Here is a 16,189-nt window from a genome sequence, read left to right as displayed (position 1 = left end):
TCTGGATGCAGCCGGCTTACCCATGCGATGTGATCTGATACAGACCCCTCCCCGCGTGCCTAACGTTAACACACAGTCACTTTTTCTCAGCTTTATATAGGTGAGCAGGGGAATGAACAATGGTGCCTGGATCCCGTAGGTCGGTGGGCTTGAGATTCAGGTCGATGATGAACATCGTGCGGGGAGTCAAGCTATATCAAAGCACAATGCAACCCTTTCAATTAAAGCCCATCTGTCCCGATGATGAACATGTCTTTGCTGCGTCGTTATTCGCTTCCAATATCGCGGTCTGATAAATTGGAAGGCACTGTCGCTTTGATGGCTCCAGTATGAAAGGTCTACCACTCGACAGGTCCACGAGATCCATACATCGCACTGGCGCCGTTGGGCGCAAGCAATGACGTGAAATGTCGCAAATCAGAATACGCATGGGTGTATCTCGGTAGCAGGTAACGGTCGTTGTGGAGTTCGAGCTGGTATTTGATAGTTCGTAGCGTGAGGAAGAGGTTGGCCACTGATTCCGAAGATGCCGTACAAGTCAGGACAAACTCAATGCTGACCTCGTATGACGCACTGAGGGTCAATTGCCAGCACACTGGTTCTCTCAATGCAGGCCCAACAGCAGGTGCCTCCAAAGTGTTTGCCTGCATGCATCTCACGGCGGTGTATGTTTGCGGATGGATCTAGCGTGCCTGGTGGATCGTGCGTGGTCAAGAACCAGGTACTTCATTCATCCCATAGCCAAGAACGATCAGTCGTCCAAGCTCTACTGGCCACATGAACCCGTCAGGAGGCTGGAGCACAGCAATGAAGCATCGTATCAATATCGGATCTGGCTCTAATCGACTGTGTAGAAGCCGATGCAACAGAATCTGTCCGACGAGTTCAAGGTTCTGTCTCGCACGCCAATTCTTCGCATAAATAAGGCGCACGACGCAGAGCCAAGGCGTGCGGAGAGAGTAGCATGGCTCACATTTGCGTTTCTGCAAGCTCTGGCTGGACGTTGCGCATGCAGCTTGAAAGGAATGCATTTACAATTCGAGGCTCACAAGATGCTCACCTGATGTGCGAATGGAAGGATTCTAGTCGTCCACCGATGGACGATGATCTGTGATCTTGCAAGCATCTTCCCGTACTCTCCGTGTAGCAGCGACAAGACGCTGCTGTGCCATGGAACTTGCATGATCCATGAACCCTGGAATGCCATATGTACGGTCAATGATCGACTTCGTCTCTCTCGCCTCGATCTACTGTAATCTTGAGGCTTGGAAGACGTCGGCGATAGGACGGCTGGTTGAAATTGACTTTAGGCGTCAACTTAAAGAAGGTTTCTAGAGTCCTTGGTGGTTAGTTGGCGTATCCCATGAATGCTCTCTTTTTCCGAGGCGGCCAGTTCCGTGATTGTTTGGTTCCTTCGTTTCGTTTCGCGCCTTTTTTGCTGGGCTTCTGAATTGAGTTGTCAATTTTAGCTGTGACTTACAGGCTCTCTCCTTGGATGGAGCCGCTAGGAAGCAGAGGTACGGACAGAACCTTCACACTCAACTGAAAGTAAGTACCTTGCAGGACGTACAACGCTAATATAAGGGGACTGGACGTGAAAGAAACTCAGAACCTCTGCCTTTGGCGATGAATAGACTTGAGGTACCTCAGTTCAGGTATCTTCCAGATCTTAAGACTAGTGAACTTCGGCATTGTCGAGAAGTCTTCTTGCTCCCCAGAGCCACCTAACCTAAGGTAGCCTCCACTGCCTCGAATACTCGACCCCTCCTTCCCGTCTCATCGTTGTTGAACCCCTCGCCCCTCCACTAAGTACCTACCTTACATAAAGTACTGTACCTTAGAGCTGGAGCTAAAGCTAGAGACGGTAACTACCCCACCCCCTCTGTCTATCGCTCATGCACGTCCCCCTCCTTCCCGTCATCAGTGCGCCCTGTGACCGTCTATCGATAAGAGATAAGCAAGCAGGTGGGATGTCGCCGGCCAAAAAAAGATGAGTACTTGACGGTGGAAAATAATCGAGACATCTTCTAGCACTATCCACCACCAAACTCGATATCGTTATTGTTTAGGCAGGTCACATTTGATTCGACTGCTTACGATTATTGTTGCAGCCCACTATTGCTGTCCTGCATGATTCAGGGTTCCCTTGGATGCTATCGACACATCCCGATGATCTGAGAAACCCTGTCAGCCGCTGTCTGTCCGTCTTCATCCTTTAATTGGCTCAGATGCAGCAGCGCTACTGTATCCCTTGAACTTCTCTAATGCTCTCTTTGTTCGTTTGGCTTTTGAGAAATGAGGATGATAACCATGCCCACAACGCCAAGCACTCGAAATCGGACATTTAGCAAAGCTTCTGGGACCAGCGTTTGAAGAGATGCCCGTTCTCGAATTCCATCGGTACCTTGGTTCTTGGTGGCAATCCAGTCAACTAGCGGTGACCATTAGACTTCCAGCCTCTTTTTCTTCGTTGTCCTCTTTCAGCCTCCAGATCTTGAATGGGGGTATTGCTTGTCTCAGTGTTTTCGGGTACCTGGGGAAGGTCTAAAATTGGACAGGCAACCCAGCAGATGCACACCTCGCCCTTGAGTTGAGTTCTCTCCCATCGCTTAATACCGTTTTCTCGCATCGGTAATTACCAAGGATCACGATAGAGATGCGAGAATTGACCTGCATATACACTAAAACTACGCAACCAGCCGCCTCTAAAGCAGCCGCCGTTTGCGCCTCGTAGCCTTGACAGCTCCACTTGGCGTTGAGGATCAACATTGAGGGTCTTTCTTCAACTCAATGCCGCCTGGCTCATACATATCATGACGAGCCATACTGAAGGTTTGCCACGTCTGTCCAGCCTCGAGCTTCTGGATGGATTTACCTTCAGTGCTACTTCCAGGCACCAAGTACGAAACATTCTCTTCCCGAAATAGCATGGACATGGGGATTCGCCAGAAGCTTGCTCCTCAGGAATGGATGAGCCACAGACCAGCTTACCGCCTTTTAGTTGTTTCCAACCGCTGGTTGCTAGGAAATAAGCGCCTCTTTCAATTTATCGAATACTATGCGTATGCCTGTGAAGCGCAATGACTCTCGATATCCCTCTTATCAGCCAGTGTAAAAAGTCATCTCACTTGATATGTATGGTACCTTAATCGTTCCTGAACTACTGTCTGAGCCCTCATCCTAGCCTCTGACCTGGTCTTCAACAATGCCACCAAATGCAAGGCACGGCGCAGGTTGACGACAGACCTATCCACCAGAGTAACATGGTCTCAAAGGATGTCACACTTACACCCTTGACCTAACCTCCATGTGCTGGCTTGCACACCAACTTGTCGTTGACGACGACATTTGCTGACTCCTTTTTGGGGGACACGCAGTTGAGCCCCGCGTCCGCTTATTCCGACCACACCCATGTGACAACTCCCTCCAGAAGCAGGGGAATATCACTCACGGGTCGGGAGGTGGGCGACCGGTGAAGCAAGGGACTGCGACTTGACTGAACCTGCAACGAGATCCATCCACTCTGTTCGTTGATTTCGAGTATGTGTTGCCAGCCGAGATATCTCGAATTTGCCTTGGACCCTCCATCCTTCCCAACCTCGCTATTCAATGTTTTGCCGTGTCCTGGAATTTTGGAGGTTTCTAATTGTCTCGTTACCTTCCACATGGACCGTCAATTTCATGTTGTCTTGAATTGTCTTTGTTTCCAAGCCACATGCTAGTGGCCATGCTAACACTATTGCCCGATAGAGGCCCACAGCACTTGGCAATTGCCTGTCTTGCCCTGAACTTGTCTCGTCTTGTCTTTAACCTCTCTCGTTTGGGCCTTTGATCCTACACCGCTCTTTTATGCTCAAACCCAAAATTCGGAGGCCTTAACTGCTTCTGATGGATCTTCCACCCACATGCCTCTCATCGCCTCAGCCTCACTCACTGGTTGACCTTCAAAGTCGATTCTCAGATCAACTGGCCTGCGATGGTGAAGCTGAACCTGGATCTGAATGCAGCTAACCCTAGTTGGTTGGGCTTCCTCTTGAGGGTCGGGTTCTGAACCCGACTTGTCCTCAACACATGGCTGCTACACATCATGACTGCATGCACCTCATGGGCCTTCCATGCAGGTATCCTCATTCGCGTGCGTGGTTGCATGTAGGTATGTACGTCAAAGCCTCATGATTCGATTCACGATCTTCTTGTGCAACCCTTGAAGTTTAACTATCCCTATCGCATATTGTGCAGAGGTGTAGCCCAAGTTTGAGGGCCCATCATTCCTCGGTTCTGTGCCCACGTCCAATCTCTTTGTTTATCAGACCTGTTTCTCGGTTCTCTTCGGTGCCTCCAACCTGGTGTGCTCGTGCTGACTGCCCCTCCCATGCTCCATTCGGGGAGTTATGGTAAATCGTACTGTTGAACAAGTGTTGCTTTCATACCGTGTCTGTTTAAGGGCACCTCTGCGGAGGCGATATTCCTTCTGCATATCTAGTGACTTTATCTGTGTGTTGGAGCCCGAAGTGTTGCATGATGACCTCTAGACGCCACCCTTCATGTACCCTCACCACTCACATCTAGACCTGGCTTTGAGGCTCCGCGATCAACGCCAAGTAGTTTATCGCCTTCAGCTGGGGAGCATCCCCGCATGTGATTATCCTGCATACTAAGCTACTGATACTCCAGATGTAGTAAGAGCTGACATCATGACGGTTTTAGTGTCGATCCCCAGGGTCCTTGCCAAATCGTATTGTTGATGCTTCGACATGGTCTGCCCCGCGATTGACATGGAGTAACCTTCAGCTACAGCGTGGGGTGGTTTCTTTTTAGATAAAATACGGTGGCTCCTATACACTGTTCTTACAGATACTTAGAAATTGGATTACTTATCGCAAACCTTGAGCTTCTTTCAAATTCTGGCCATTGTTCGGTTAGTGGTTTTGTAGGGTAACCTGGTTTGATAGCTAACGTATCTTGCTGTAAAACACACCATAGGAAGATGCGCGACTTTTTAGAGCATCAAATTAATGTTATTAGCGTAGTAGGTGAGTTTTTTTTCTTCATTGTTATACAATTACTTATACAGACAGGCTTAACATGATAGCATGGGTATCGTACTCTCAAGCCCAGCTCATTCACACCCAAGCATTGAACGTTCTTATCAGTTCGGGATTCAAGCTATTTACCCATCATGTCATTCAGTGCAAGATGACTCAGAACAGATATCTGAAAAGTATATCATTAAACATATTGATTTTCGTACATAGTCATATCTAGCAGTATTGGTGTATAATGCAAGTGGCTGGCAGAATATCCCGTGAAAAACACCCCAAATTCGTAGCCAACTATCCTTGTAATAGATTCTTTTGCTTCATCAAGCCCAGCATAATAAAGTATAGGGCGAAGTAACAATCCTAAACTTCTCATATAAGTATCAATGCTCACAGTACCATGACGCGTCGGCTCTTAAATATCCAACATACTCCTGATTTGTTGGGGAGGAGCATTGATGGAATTGTTTGTCTCGGTGCTGTTGCTGCGACCGGTAGATCCGGGACGCCCGGAGGATCGACCTCGACCCTGTCCGTCCATGTAAGGGGGCGGAGGGGGGCCGTCGAGTCCAAGTTGCGCTTCACGGCGAGCTCGGTCCTCGGCGAGGTTGTTAGGGAAGAGAATACCCGCGACAGCTTCCATATTGCGCTCATGACGGCGACGTTCATTCTTACCAGTGTACGGCTGGACAAACGATCGCGAAGCATTGGAGCTAATAGAAGCAGTGACAGCCCGATCAGAGCGTGGGTTGTTGGAAGCGTCCAGGGGGCGATGTATGTGACCCATCTCGATATCATCATCTCTGGCAGCAGCCAAAGCCTCCTCACGCAGGTCTCGTTCCGCATCTCCTTCAATACGTCGACCGGTGGCTCTACCACCTCCAATCTCATGAACATTGCGAGTAAGCTTGTCCTTGAAGCTGAGGAGATGGTCACCCCTGACACGGTGCCACCAGGCAGGCTTGTTAACGATGCCAAGTTCTCGGTTGATCATCTCACCACGCTCTCGTCTCTTGCGGATCAGACTCTTGTCCTCATTAGGGCTGAAGAAACCGTAGAGATACTGAATGTAAAGGATGAGCAGAGTTGGCAGGAAGCCCCAACAGTAGATCACAGGGATGTTTCCGTTGTACTTGACAATGGAGTAGTCAAACTCCCATGAGATGAAGGCCTGATACGCAATGGTAGCCGCTGATAGAGGTATGATAAGCCAGAAGCGGAAAGGGATGTATCGAAGAAAGCCAACAGCGCGGTTGACGATACCGCGGTGTCGGGGCTTATAATGCTTGATCGAGTGATGGAGAGAAAAGACGATAGTGAGCCAGGCTACCACGAGACAGAAGGCGCCAACCTTAAATCGAGTATTAGTTGCTCCAGGGACCGCCTTGGCCAATGTCTGCTCCTCCGAGTGCTGTAGCTGGGTGAATTTCCAGCTACGGGGAACCACCATGAAAAAGTTCAGCCACAGCCAGAGGTAAAACCATAACGGTAACCAAAACTCAACTTTGGAACGACGGTCATCATCGCGCAGGATAAATGGATTAGGATCGACATATTGCCTTTCCTGCCAGGAGCCCCAATGACGAACAGCTTCCCAAGTCATAGCGACGGTGCCCATGCAGAGGAGGTACCAAAAGAAGACATTGACAGTGATGGGCAATTCCTGGAGATAGTATCGATCGATATCAATGCCGACAAAGAGACTGATAAGAGCCGCAGCCGCACTGAACAAGGCCCAATACCACTGCCAGCGACGACCGATGGGATAGAAGCGCGAATCGCGTGGCACGTAGAGTTTTCCATGCTTAGCCAGGACAGTAAGGTTGAGAACAAGAGCAATTCCGAAAGCAACAGCGAATCCAATTCCGACAAAACCACGAGTCTTGATGTTCTCGATCGCGGAATAGCACTTAGTGGCATTGGTCCATGTGCCGTTCGGGAAGACGTAAGCCGGAGTATAGGGCGCAAAGGTCAGGTAGCATTTAGAGTTGTTGGAGATGGTGTTGTTGCTGTAGAATGTGTAGTTGAAGTACTTGAGGGTCGTGAGGTTGAAGTGGACGCCGCCGAGAATGGTGTCGCTGCTGTTACCCTTGTCACCCTCTGGCCATTCATTTACGGCACGAGCCGAGATATGGGCAAAGGCCTCGATCAAGCCATTCATGCTGGGCAATTGGTGTCGAGGTTGAGGCGCGTGCGTGCTATGTCGGCTCCAAATGCGCTCTGAAGGGTATCACGGTCGTTGCGAGTATCGAAGACAACACCGCAAGCGGGAGACTCGAGCGAATATCGAGCAGATGCTGGGTAGTTGTCGCGATGCAATTGCTTATGTATATATATGGGCAGTTCACCCTTGAGGAATCGAGAGGGTTGTCAATCAGTAGAAAAGAGTCGATTCAACAACGGAACGCATCAGGCATGGCTCAAATCGACGAAGATCTCAACCAACAAGAGATGCGACGACGTCGAGATGGAGGAAGAAAGAAAGAAAGAGATGAGAAGCAGGAGGGAAGTGATCAAGAAAAACAAAATATCGTTGGTTGGATGCGGATTGGATGGCAATGGGATATGCCGGGCATGCCGTTGCGATGGAGAAACGACTCGCGGCTGAGTGGATGGCAGTCATCTTTTTTCTGAGTACGTACTTCCGAGGGTGTGGAGGTGGAGACGCCGGGCGGTCCGTTTTTGCATGTCGAAATTCTCTCATACTGAGATATTGTGACACGGAATACGCGGGAAATGAAGATTGCTCCCGAAAAGGATCAACATCGATAACAAGAAGATACTGTCAGTAACTTGAGCATCATTTGCAGTCAAGTCATGCTAAGAGACGCCAAGAACCGAGGCTATTCAACTCTTCAAAGCACCTGCATCATGCCATTACCTGGCATCAGAGTCTATCCACTTCTAGCACCCATGTAGTGATGACCTCACTGTAGCGAGCTCCGTGCTCAAGTGTTCATTGGTTGCTGTGCCAAGCACAGGGAATTCTCCCGCTAATACCGCTGCTACTGTAATGTGCATACGGATGGTTAGTAGGCACGTTTAATCCCCGCGGCGATGAGATGGATCCATTCTGCTCCGCCCGAGCCGCCAAGCCAAAGACCTTCTTTCAAGTGCCTGAGATACAGAATGGTCAGGTGAAGGGTACGTACCTGCGGGAGAGCGATGCCCGAAAAGGCCAGCAAGCTTCCAGAACATCCACCAAGAGCCAATTGAACACTTTAAGCTTGCGCCAACATTACCAGCTGTCAACGGTTGTAACATTGAGAGCCAACATCGAGATCATATCCGTCTATATATAACATGGCAGAAGACATCATAGCCGACGAAGAACCGTCGTACATCGACTATGAGACCTTCCTCGACCCTGATTTCTCCCCCGCTTCCTTTGCGAATACGCTCGTTGTTTCGACCAATAACCCCAACGATACACCCCTCGACCTCTCTACCCCCCTATCTCGTGTTCTTTTCGATGCTCAAGAGATTGACTCGCATATCGATGTCTTGACGACCCGCTCGGCCGTCCCATTGCTCAATTATACTCAGGAACAGACACAAGCATCCAAGAACATTGTGGGTGAATTGGATGGCCAGATCCAGAGCTTGAACGACAGCTACCGCCAGCTTGAGAAGGAGGTCATTGATAAACATGCTGAGGCAGACGAGGTTAGGCTCGTCGCTCTGCGGTTATGGGAGACCCTGAAGCTTGGCCGCTCGGTTGGACGATGTTTGCAGCTTGGTCGACAGCTTGAGGTTCAGCATTCGGAGCTCGACAGCGGAACCGGCAAGGAGGACCATCGGGCCCTGGTACGCTGTGCTTACACAATTGTGTCACTACGAGAAGTACTTGATCGTAAAGCTCCCGGTGAAGAAGGCTTTGGACTCAACCGTGTGGACGCCGTCAAGAGTCTGCAGGATACAGTCGTAACCCCCATCGATCGATCAGTTCGCGAGCGGGCGGAGCGCACCATTCGCGAATTCTCTGTGCAGTCAACCTCGACCTTTGCACAAGTTGAAGAGATCAAGGCACGGACAGCATCTGCTTTGACAGCACTCTACCTGCTATCGCCAACCACCGGGTTCAAGCCCGACAAATGGGTTCCAAGGCTGCTGCTTCAGTCTTTGGAAACCTATATACGATCGGCGCTACAGGCTAGCATTACGGCATTATCTCGTTCTCTGGGCCAACTACCAACACTGGATAAGGCCTTGGCCGATGTTATGGCCAAGTGTCAAAACGTGGTCTCCCTTGAGGCTGTCCTCGAGACTACAAAGCCTCCAGCCCACCCTCTTCTCCCCACCTCCAGCCAGCCGACCCAAGCGAGCTTACTTCAGTTCCTTCTCGCCCATCTTGAGACCGGAAGTCTCGCCTCATTCTTCTGGAGGACCATGGCCAGCAGTCTCGCTACGCGTGTGCAGGACATCATCAATCGTGGGGGTGTCGTAGCTAGAACCCTACGAACGAATAAGAACACGGTTGGAGACGCAATCCGCCAGGCTGTTGTCAAGGGATCCCAGTTACATAGCGCATTGACGGGATCAAAAGCTAGAACGAAGACGGAAGTCAATTGGGACCGAGAGGTCGCTGTGATGGTGGGAAGTGTAGTAAACAATCTTCGATAAACTTGGCAGATCAAAAGCATAGGGCCGGCCACGGCATCGCGGAGTCTTCGGCTTGTTTGGATAATAGTACTGTTAATGAATGTGGATTGATCTATGTGATTCATTGGGACCAGGCATATCTGACTTGTGATTGAAGCTTGTCGACTGTATCTGATTCATGTTCTAATAACAAAAGATCGCCAGGTCTCATTCAGCGCCTCGTTGATCAGTCATCAAGTGAGCTCCAATCAGGGCACATGCTCTCCCCGCTTGGAGCAATCTCACACAAAGAGGACATCTCAGCCAAGGACTTTGCTTGTTTCAGAATTGCAAACGCCTCAAAACATTTGGGACAAGACCTACCAGTACAGCATTGTTATCACAACTTCTTACACTCCATTCACCCTAGCCAAAACAAAAATGGCACCGAATCAAGGCCTCGTTCATCTGAAGGAATACGATATCAAGGATAGCAACGTGGAGCTAATCGGGTCTGATATTGACCATCAAGTCAAGTACAATTCAGCGCTCACGGAGCCAGCCTGGAATGATGGCAAAGTTGGCGTTGAGCCTGGGCTACTTATCTGGCGCATTGAGCAATTCGAGGTCATTCCTTGGCCAAAGGAAAAGTACGGCCAGTTCTATGATGGCGATAGCTTTATCGTACTCTTCTCGGAACGGATTGGCAGTAATGATGGTACCGAGAAGCTCGTTCACGACATCTTCTTTTGGTTGGGAAAGCATACATCACAGGATGAAGCGGGTACCGCAGCGTACAAGGCTGTCGAATTGGATGAGTTCCTCAAAGGCTCGGCAACCCAGCACCGAGAGATTCAAGAGGCACCTTCAGATGACTTTCTAGCACTGTTCCCACGAATTTCGATCCGGTCTGGCGGAGTTGAGTCTGGGTTCAGACACGTGGAAGAGGAAGAGGAACCAAAGCAGACGCTCACCTTGCTGCGTGTGTTTAAGAACCCAGCTGCTGGCGCCAATGGACTTGTTGTTCACGAAGTCGAGCCCACATGGACAAGCCTAGACGACACGGATGTCTTTGTTTTGGATGTTGGTGACAAGATCTGGGTGTGGCAGGGCAAGGATTGTAGTCCAATGGAGAAGGCAAAGGCAGCTCAGATCGTCCACGATATGACAGTCGCAAAACACTCGGAAGTCGAAGTTATTGCACAGACCGAGTCCCGATCCCGACGAATTATCGATCTCCTCGGCGGCGATGACGAAACACCCCGCGATGGCTTCCACTGCAAGAAACCCTTTACTCCTCGCACCACTGACAAAGCGTCCAAGAAGCTATTCAGGCTCAGTGACGCATCGGGACAACTCTCGTTCGGTCTTGTCAAGGAAGCCGAACGCATATTGCATGATGATCTAGAAAGCGACGATGTTTTCTTGCTTGATGATGGTAGAAGAGCTATTTGGGTCTGGCAGGGAAGCGGATCGAGCGCTACTGAGAAGAAGAGCTGGATCAAGGTTGCACAGGCATATGTGCGGCACCTGCAGGCAGATAGCGGATATGAAGATGCGTATCTCATGCCCGTGGCTAAGGTTGTTGAAGGTGGCGAAAGTCGGGCCTTTACAAGAGCTCTTGCTGCATGAGGGTATCGCGAGGCTGGTTGCGTCCGACCTGAAGTTGGGTTATGAACATGTTGAAGGTTAGTTTACGCCTCTCATATAAAATCTCAACTTGAATCATTGCGATGGATCAACGAAGATATGTTCCAACACTTTGTTTTACAATAGTATGTGCCCAAGTTTTGTTGCTTGAAGCCCAGTTCCCGCTTGAAAGCTTCCACGCACTCTTTACAAAAGGCGTTCTAGAACAGGGGTCAAAAGCTCAGGGAAAGTTTGAGCCACCTTGTGGGGCTTTTAAGCATATGAGCATGCTCCATACCATATAAAAAGTTTTGTTTTCTTGAGAAAACTGAACCACCTGTTGGGGCTTTTATCTATACGCCGAGTACGATTAAGAGGCATCGGTAAGTGGGTGTTCGCTAGCCCAACAGCGCACTCCTACGAAGGATCGTCGCCTGAGGTGAGGTAAGAAGGTGCTGACTGCATAAAAGTCTTAACTCCGTCCGATTGAATGATTTGACGCGTGTTCAGAAGACCTTGCACTTATTTGAGCCGTTGATTGCTTTGAGCTTTGGCTTCGTTATCGATGTCCATGAAGGCTAGCGACCTGATACCATTACCTTGCGAAGCTTATGTTAGTCGAATCCAGTATGGCCATCAATGCCCATAGTTAGGTTACCTTGTATTGCCGCGGTCATGACATATCCCTTGCCAAACTGTGCAGTACTTGTTTCCGACCCGTCTCTTGGCGCACGTATGGAAGAATCATGAATTCGGGATTGGCATAACCTTGTAGACCTGAACCAGCCATCTTGAATCATGGGAGCTTGAAACTACATATGTACATATATACTGTACATACACTCATATTTCTCCTCTTTATAGCGTGAACTTTATTCTGTCTATAGCTGGGGGCAAACTTGGATGAGAAATGCAACATGGGTTGCAATTGGACCGCCGAGTTTCTGGGAGGGGTTTCTTGCCAGGGACTGATTGACTCCGATGCTCGCTGCTTGCACCGAACAAGAGAATAATATGCCCGTTGCTCAAAGATTATCAATCATTTGTGAGCTTATTCTCTTGGCATGTTGCGGAGCCCGTAAGACAACACTGACGAGGCCCATGTGTGTTATCTGTTAGCGTTGACTGGACCAACAGAATCATGCATGACCACACCATGAGGAACTCTTGAGAGGATACGGTGTGATAGCGCATCATGCTAGAGTTGCAGCACATACAAGTCAGTAACTACCCTCAGGGAGCAAGAAACCACTATACCTTAATATGGGGTGTTAAAATAAACTCGGTAAAGAATATCTTACATTTATGCAGATCTACCTAAATCTTTTTGCCATTTGGGATCAAAGTCCTGAGTTTTCTTTCCTCCCCTAGACTACCTAGAGTTATAGTGAATAAAACGTCAAATAAGAGCCTACAAAGTGCCTCGTGCAAGAATTACCTACCTAGACAAGGGTCGATCGGGTACGGAGTAGATAGTGCCAACTTAGTTGGCTTGTGGGGGATGCAACCCAATGCCAATGATTCAGCCAATACCAAGCCATGAGAACAACAGCCAACCAAGCTTATCTTGGACCTGACGAATGCACGCCACTTACTCCGTACATGGGCCACGGAGGCCCGCCCATTGCGTACGTACGACGCTGCGAGCGGGCTACAGGCACTGTTGATTTCACTGGCTGTTCGTTCTTGGTGATCGTCATAGAATTCTTTGCGGGTGAACCCGAACCTCCCGCCGGTATCCTACAAGAGGTCCCGGCACCCCCGAAGGCCCAATTCATTATGTTGAAACTGGAAATTGCATCAGTCTCAATAAACGTTACAGTTTGTTGGTTGTCGCTGCCGAGACTTGTCAGTGACAACATCGACTGTAAAGCTGCGTCACCCGCATCCACACAAACATACCAAAAATCAAACCGACCATAAAGCCGCTGGGGATCAAAAGCCCTCATACGGGGTTCTCTCTCTCATCCACAAAACATCGCAATAAACCCGAAATGAAGCTTTCATCTCTTATTCTCTCTGCTGCGTTTGCGGCTGCGGCGCCTCTATCTCGAAGCACTGATGTTCGACTTATCACTTACAACATTCGCCTCGCACCAAAAAAGCCCCAATGGGGCGAGGAATTATGGCCCGTTCGTCGTCCACGCTTAACAGCCCAAATCAACTACGAAACATCTGGAAGACCGGAATCCATCGTATGCATGCAAGAAGCATTGTATCCGCAAATTCAAGACATCCAGCAAGATCTGGGAAGCGAGTGGGACTACTATGGTATAGGACGCAGGGGCGGCCAAAGTGATGAATTCTCCCCAATTTTCTACCGTCCTTCTGTTTGGAATATTGAAGACAAGAAAACATACTGGCTGAGCGATACGCCCGAGAAAGCTGGTTCCAGGGGATGGGATGCCGCATTCCCAAGGATTGTTACCGTCGCGCGCTTTCAACATACTGCCACGGGCAATCGCATGGTCTACATGTGCACGCATTTCGACCATAAGGGGAAGAAGGCTCGTGCTAACTCGGCAAAACTAATTACTGATATTGCCGAGAACTGGTCTATACACGACGGCGAGACCATACCAGTCTTCATCGGCGGCGACCTCAACTCCTCCCCCAGTGGTGCGGCTTACAAGCATCTCGCCAAAACCATGAACGACGTGAAGAGCCTTGTCCCGCAGAGTAAGCGATACGGACATTCGTCATATACTTACACTGGATTTACCACCGTGCCATGGGACGACATGTATCTTGATCACATATTCGTGCACGACCCGACCGGCATCGAATTCAAGGCCTTTGCAGTGGTCAATTCGCGATATGAGGATGGGGTTTTCATTTCGGACCATAGGCCAGTCGTGGTGGACGTACGACTAAACCAGGTCAGTCGCAAGCAACGAAGGACTGGGGAGAAAAAGGACGAATTCTAGTAGACCATGATTTTTGCACAACGGCGTTGGGGATAAATTATGGCATGATACCCGTGTGAGACTATTTAGATCTAAATGGAAATCACTCTACCAAACCAAGTACTCCTTGCTTGCCTACCAACTACTTGTACTGACGAGTTTCTCTCTCACACCAGGCGGCGAAAGCTTTTGAGAGGCCAGTGCCCCCCTCTTGTCCATTCCTTAAAGACACCTGGATGTCATCTGGGATGCATCCGATGCGACCCCAAGGGTAGATCAAGGCTCCGTTATTATCGGCGGTGATATCTGGCGACAGCAGTCCAAAAAGCTCACTATAAGCTCCATACCTGGGCGCCTTAAACATGAGGCCCTACATATCGTCAGAATCTGCTCAAGACGTGGCATGTCCACTTACCATCATGAAAGACACGGGTGCGGGCATATGACGCTGAAGCTCTGTCTTCAAGAACCCTGGGTTGACAGCCTACATCGTCAGCATTGCACTTTCACTCCCATGGGGGCGAACTCACCACTGATATAATTCCTTGAGGTCCCAATCTCTGAGAAGTCTCGTGGGCCAAGAGAAGATTACCGGCCTTGCTCATCATGTAGTTCTCCATCTGGTCTTTGACCACTTTCGGCTCCTTCTTGACCTCGTCCCAGACAAGGCCTCCTTTGGGCGTGCCCATCTGAAGAGTACTTGCAAGCCATACAACTCGAACAGTTCCCTCCTCTGCGACCACTGTGGTCTTCACCAGAAGCTCCTCGAGAAGTCGCGAGAGTAGATATCCACCCAAACAGTTCGTGCCCATCTGCAACTCATGCCCGTGCTCGGTTTTGCTACCCTCAGGAGGCATCATGACACCAGCATTGAGCACTAGGCCATCAAGTCTTGGTTCTTTAGCGAGAAATCGCTGAGCTGCAGGCTTGATACTTGTGAGGTCGGAAAGGTCAACACATAGCGATTCAAGACGTCCTGTTGAATCTGGAAACGCTGACTGCACCTCTTTTATGGCCGACGTGATTTTTGAATAGTTCCGTGCAGCTATGTACACGATCGCTGAGCGGGAATAGAGAATCTTAGCCAGTTCCAGACCAACACCAGATGTTGCACCAGTGATAATGTATACCCTGGAGTTCAAGGAGGAGAGGGAAGATTCTGTGAAAGTAGGGGAGGGGGGGAAAAGTTGTGTTCGGACAGCCATTTTCTATGATGAAACTGATAATAAGGCTGCCAGACAACGATAATGATACTAAACTAGTGGCCGAGGAGAAGGGCGTCGAGGGCTTATATATCCATTTTATCTATTGCTTCTGAATAGCATTTGTCATTACCCTTGTCTGTACACAGGGCTATCGACATTATCATTGAGGCTTGGATTGATGCCGAAACTCTGATATTAGCTCGCCTCATAGAAAGTACATGGTCAACTTCAGGGGCAGGTCAAGGTAATGTGGGCCCCGGCATGGTGATTCTTAAACTCAGTCGGAGATGGCCCACGGGATCGGCTTTATGGTGTTTTGGCAGCTCCGACATGGGCCGGATTCCCGATGACCCCACCCGCCCGTGCAACATCGTAGTATTAGATACGCGAGATTATCATAATTGTAATCATTTCTACTCCGTACAAACTTAGTCAAACATTCTGCTGGTCTTACAAGTACAAAACCCAAATCCATCCTTCTCACGCCTGTGGTGAAGCTTGAATGCTTCCGATGCTCAAAATCTAATCCTGGGCTTCAGGTACAGTTTGATAACTTCCTTCGGGCATAGGGACGCGAGCGTTTCGAGTGTAGATATGCTTCGCATTCTCCCAACTCAACCCCCCAACGCAACCCCCTTTCACCGACAGATATGGCTTGCCTTGGCCGTTTGGCAAGACGCTGCGATGTAAGACCCTCACGCCGCACTGGCATTCGATTTTGGGATGCATGATGCTATCGATACATCAGCAAGAAACATCACCGAGAACCGGTGTGTCTCACATTGGTTACTTGAATCACGTAAGTCAGGAGGTGATAATGGTAGAAAGG

General features: G+C 49.5%; 6 protein-coding genes; 3 read left to right on the top strand and 3 right to left on the bottom strand.

The window, feature by feature from the left end:
* Positions 1 to 338: 338 nt before the first annotated feature.
* On the bottom strand, positions 339 to 650 carry FFUJ_13706 (uncharacterized protein; the record flags this gene model as incomplete). Its single annotated transcript, XM_023576421.1, has 1 exon — positions 339 to 650. The coding sequence occupies one exon, from the start codon at positions 648 to 650 to the stop codon at positions 339 to 341; it is 312 nt and encodes a 103-aa protein (XP_023429571.1).
* A 4,804-nt stretch (positions 651 to 5,454) lies between these two features.
* FFUJ_13705 (uncharacterized protein) lies at positions 5,455 to 7,200 on the bottom strand (the record flags this gene model as incomplete). The annotated part of the gene is made up of 1 exon (XM_023576420.1): positions 5,455 to 7,200. One exon carries the CDS (start codon positions 7,198 to 7,200, stop codon positions 5,455 to 5,457), a length of 1,746 nt encoding a protein of 581 aa, XP_023429570.1.
* A 1,142-nt stretch (positions 7,201 to 8,342) lies between these two features.
* Positions 8,343 to 9,662, top strand: FFUJ_13704 (related to COG5-conserved oligomeric golgi complex; the record flags this gene model as incomplete). The annotated part of the gene is made up of 1 exon (XM_023576419.1): positions 8,343 to 9,662. The coding sequence occupies one exon, from the start codon at positions 8,343 to 8,345 to the stop codon at positions 9,660 to 9,662; it is 1,320 nt and encodes a 439-aa protein (XP_023429569.1).
* Positions 9,663 to 10,061: 399 nt separating this feature from the next.
* FFUJ_13703 (related to severin, depolymerization of actin filaments) lies at positions 10,062 to 11,252 on the top strand (the record flags this gene model as incomplete). Its single annotated transcript, XM_023576418.1, has 1 exon — positions 10,062 to 11,252. One exon carries the CDS (start codon positions 10,062 to 10,064, stop codon positions 11,250 to 11,252), a length of 1,191 nt encoding a protein of 396 aa, XP_023429568.1.
* A 1,991-nt stretch (positions 11,253 to 13,243) lies between these two features.
* FFUJ_13702 (uncharacterized protein) lies at positions 13,244 to 14,176 on the top strand (the record flags this gene model as incomplete). Its single annotated transcript, XM_023576416.1, has 1 exon — positions 13,244 to 14,176. One exon carries the CDS (start codon positions 13,244 to 13,246, stop codon positions 14,174 to 14,176), a length of 933 nt encoding a protein of 310 aa, XP_023429567.1.
* Positions 14,177 to 14,297: 121 nt separating this feature from the next.
* Positions 14,298 to 15,360, bottom strand: FFUJ_13701 (related to light induced alcohol dehydrogenase Bli-4; the record flags this gene model as incomplete). XM_023576415.1 has 3 exons in its annotated part: positions 14,298 to 14,525; positions 14,571 to 14,639; positions 14,686 to 15,360. The coding sequence occupies 3 exons, from the start codon at positions 15,358 to 15,360 to the stop codon at positions 14,298 to 14,300; spliced, it is 972 nt and encodes a 323-aa protein (XP_023429566.1).
* Positions 15,361 to 16,189: the final 829 nt, after the last annotated feature.

This window comes from Fusarium fujikuroi, chromosome FFUJ_chr04, assembly GCF_900079805.1.
Source record: "Fusarium fujikuroi IMI 58289 draft genome, chromosome FFUJ_chr04".
NCBI lineage: Eukaryota > Fungi > Ascomycota > Sordariomycetes > Hypocreales > Nectriaceae > Fusarium > Fusarium fujikuroi.
Note: the sequence above shows the minus strand (reverse complement) of the source record. Positions and strands in the feature narration are given on the sequence as shown.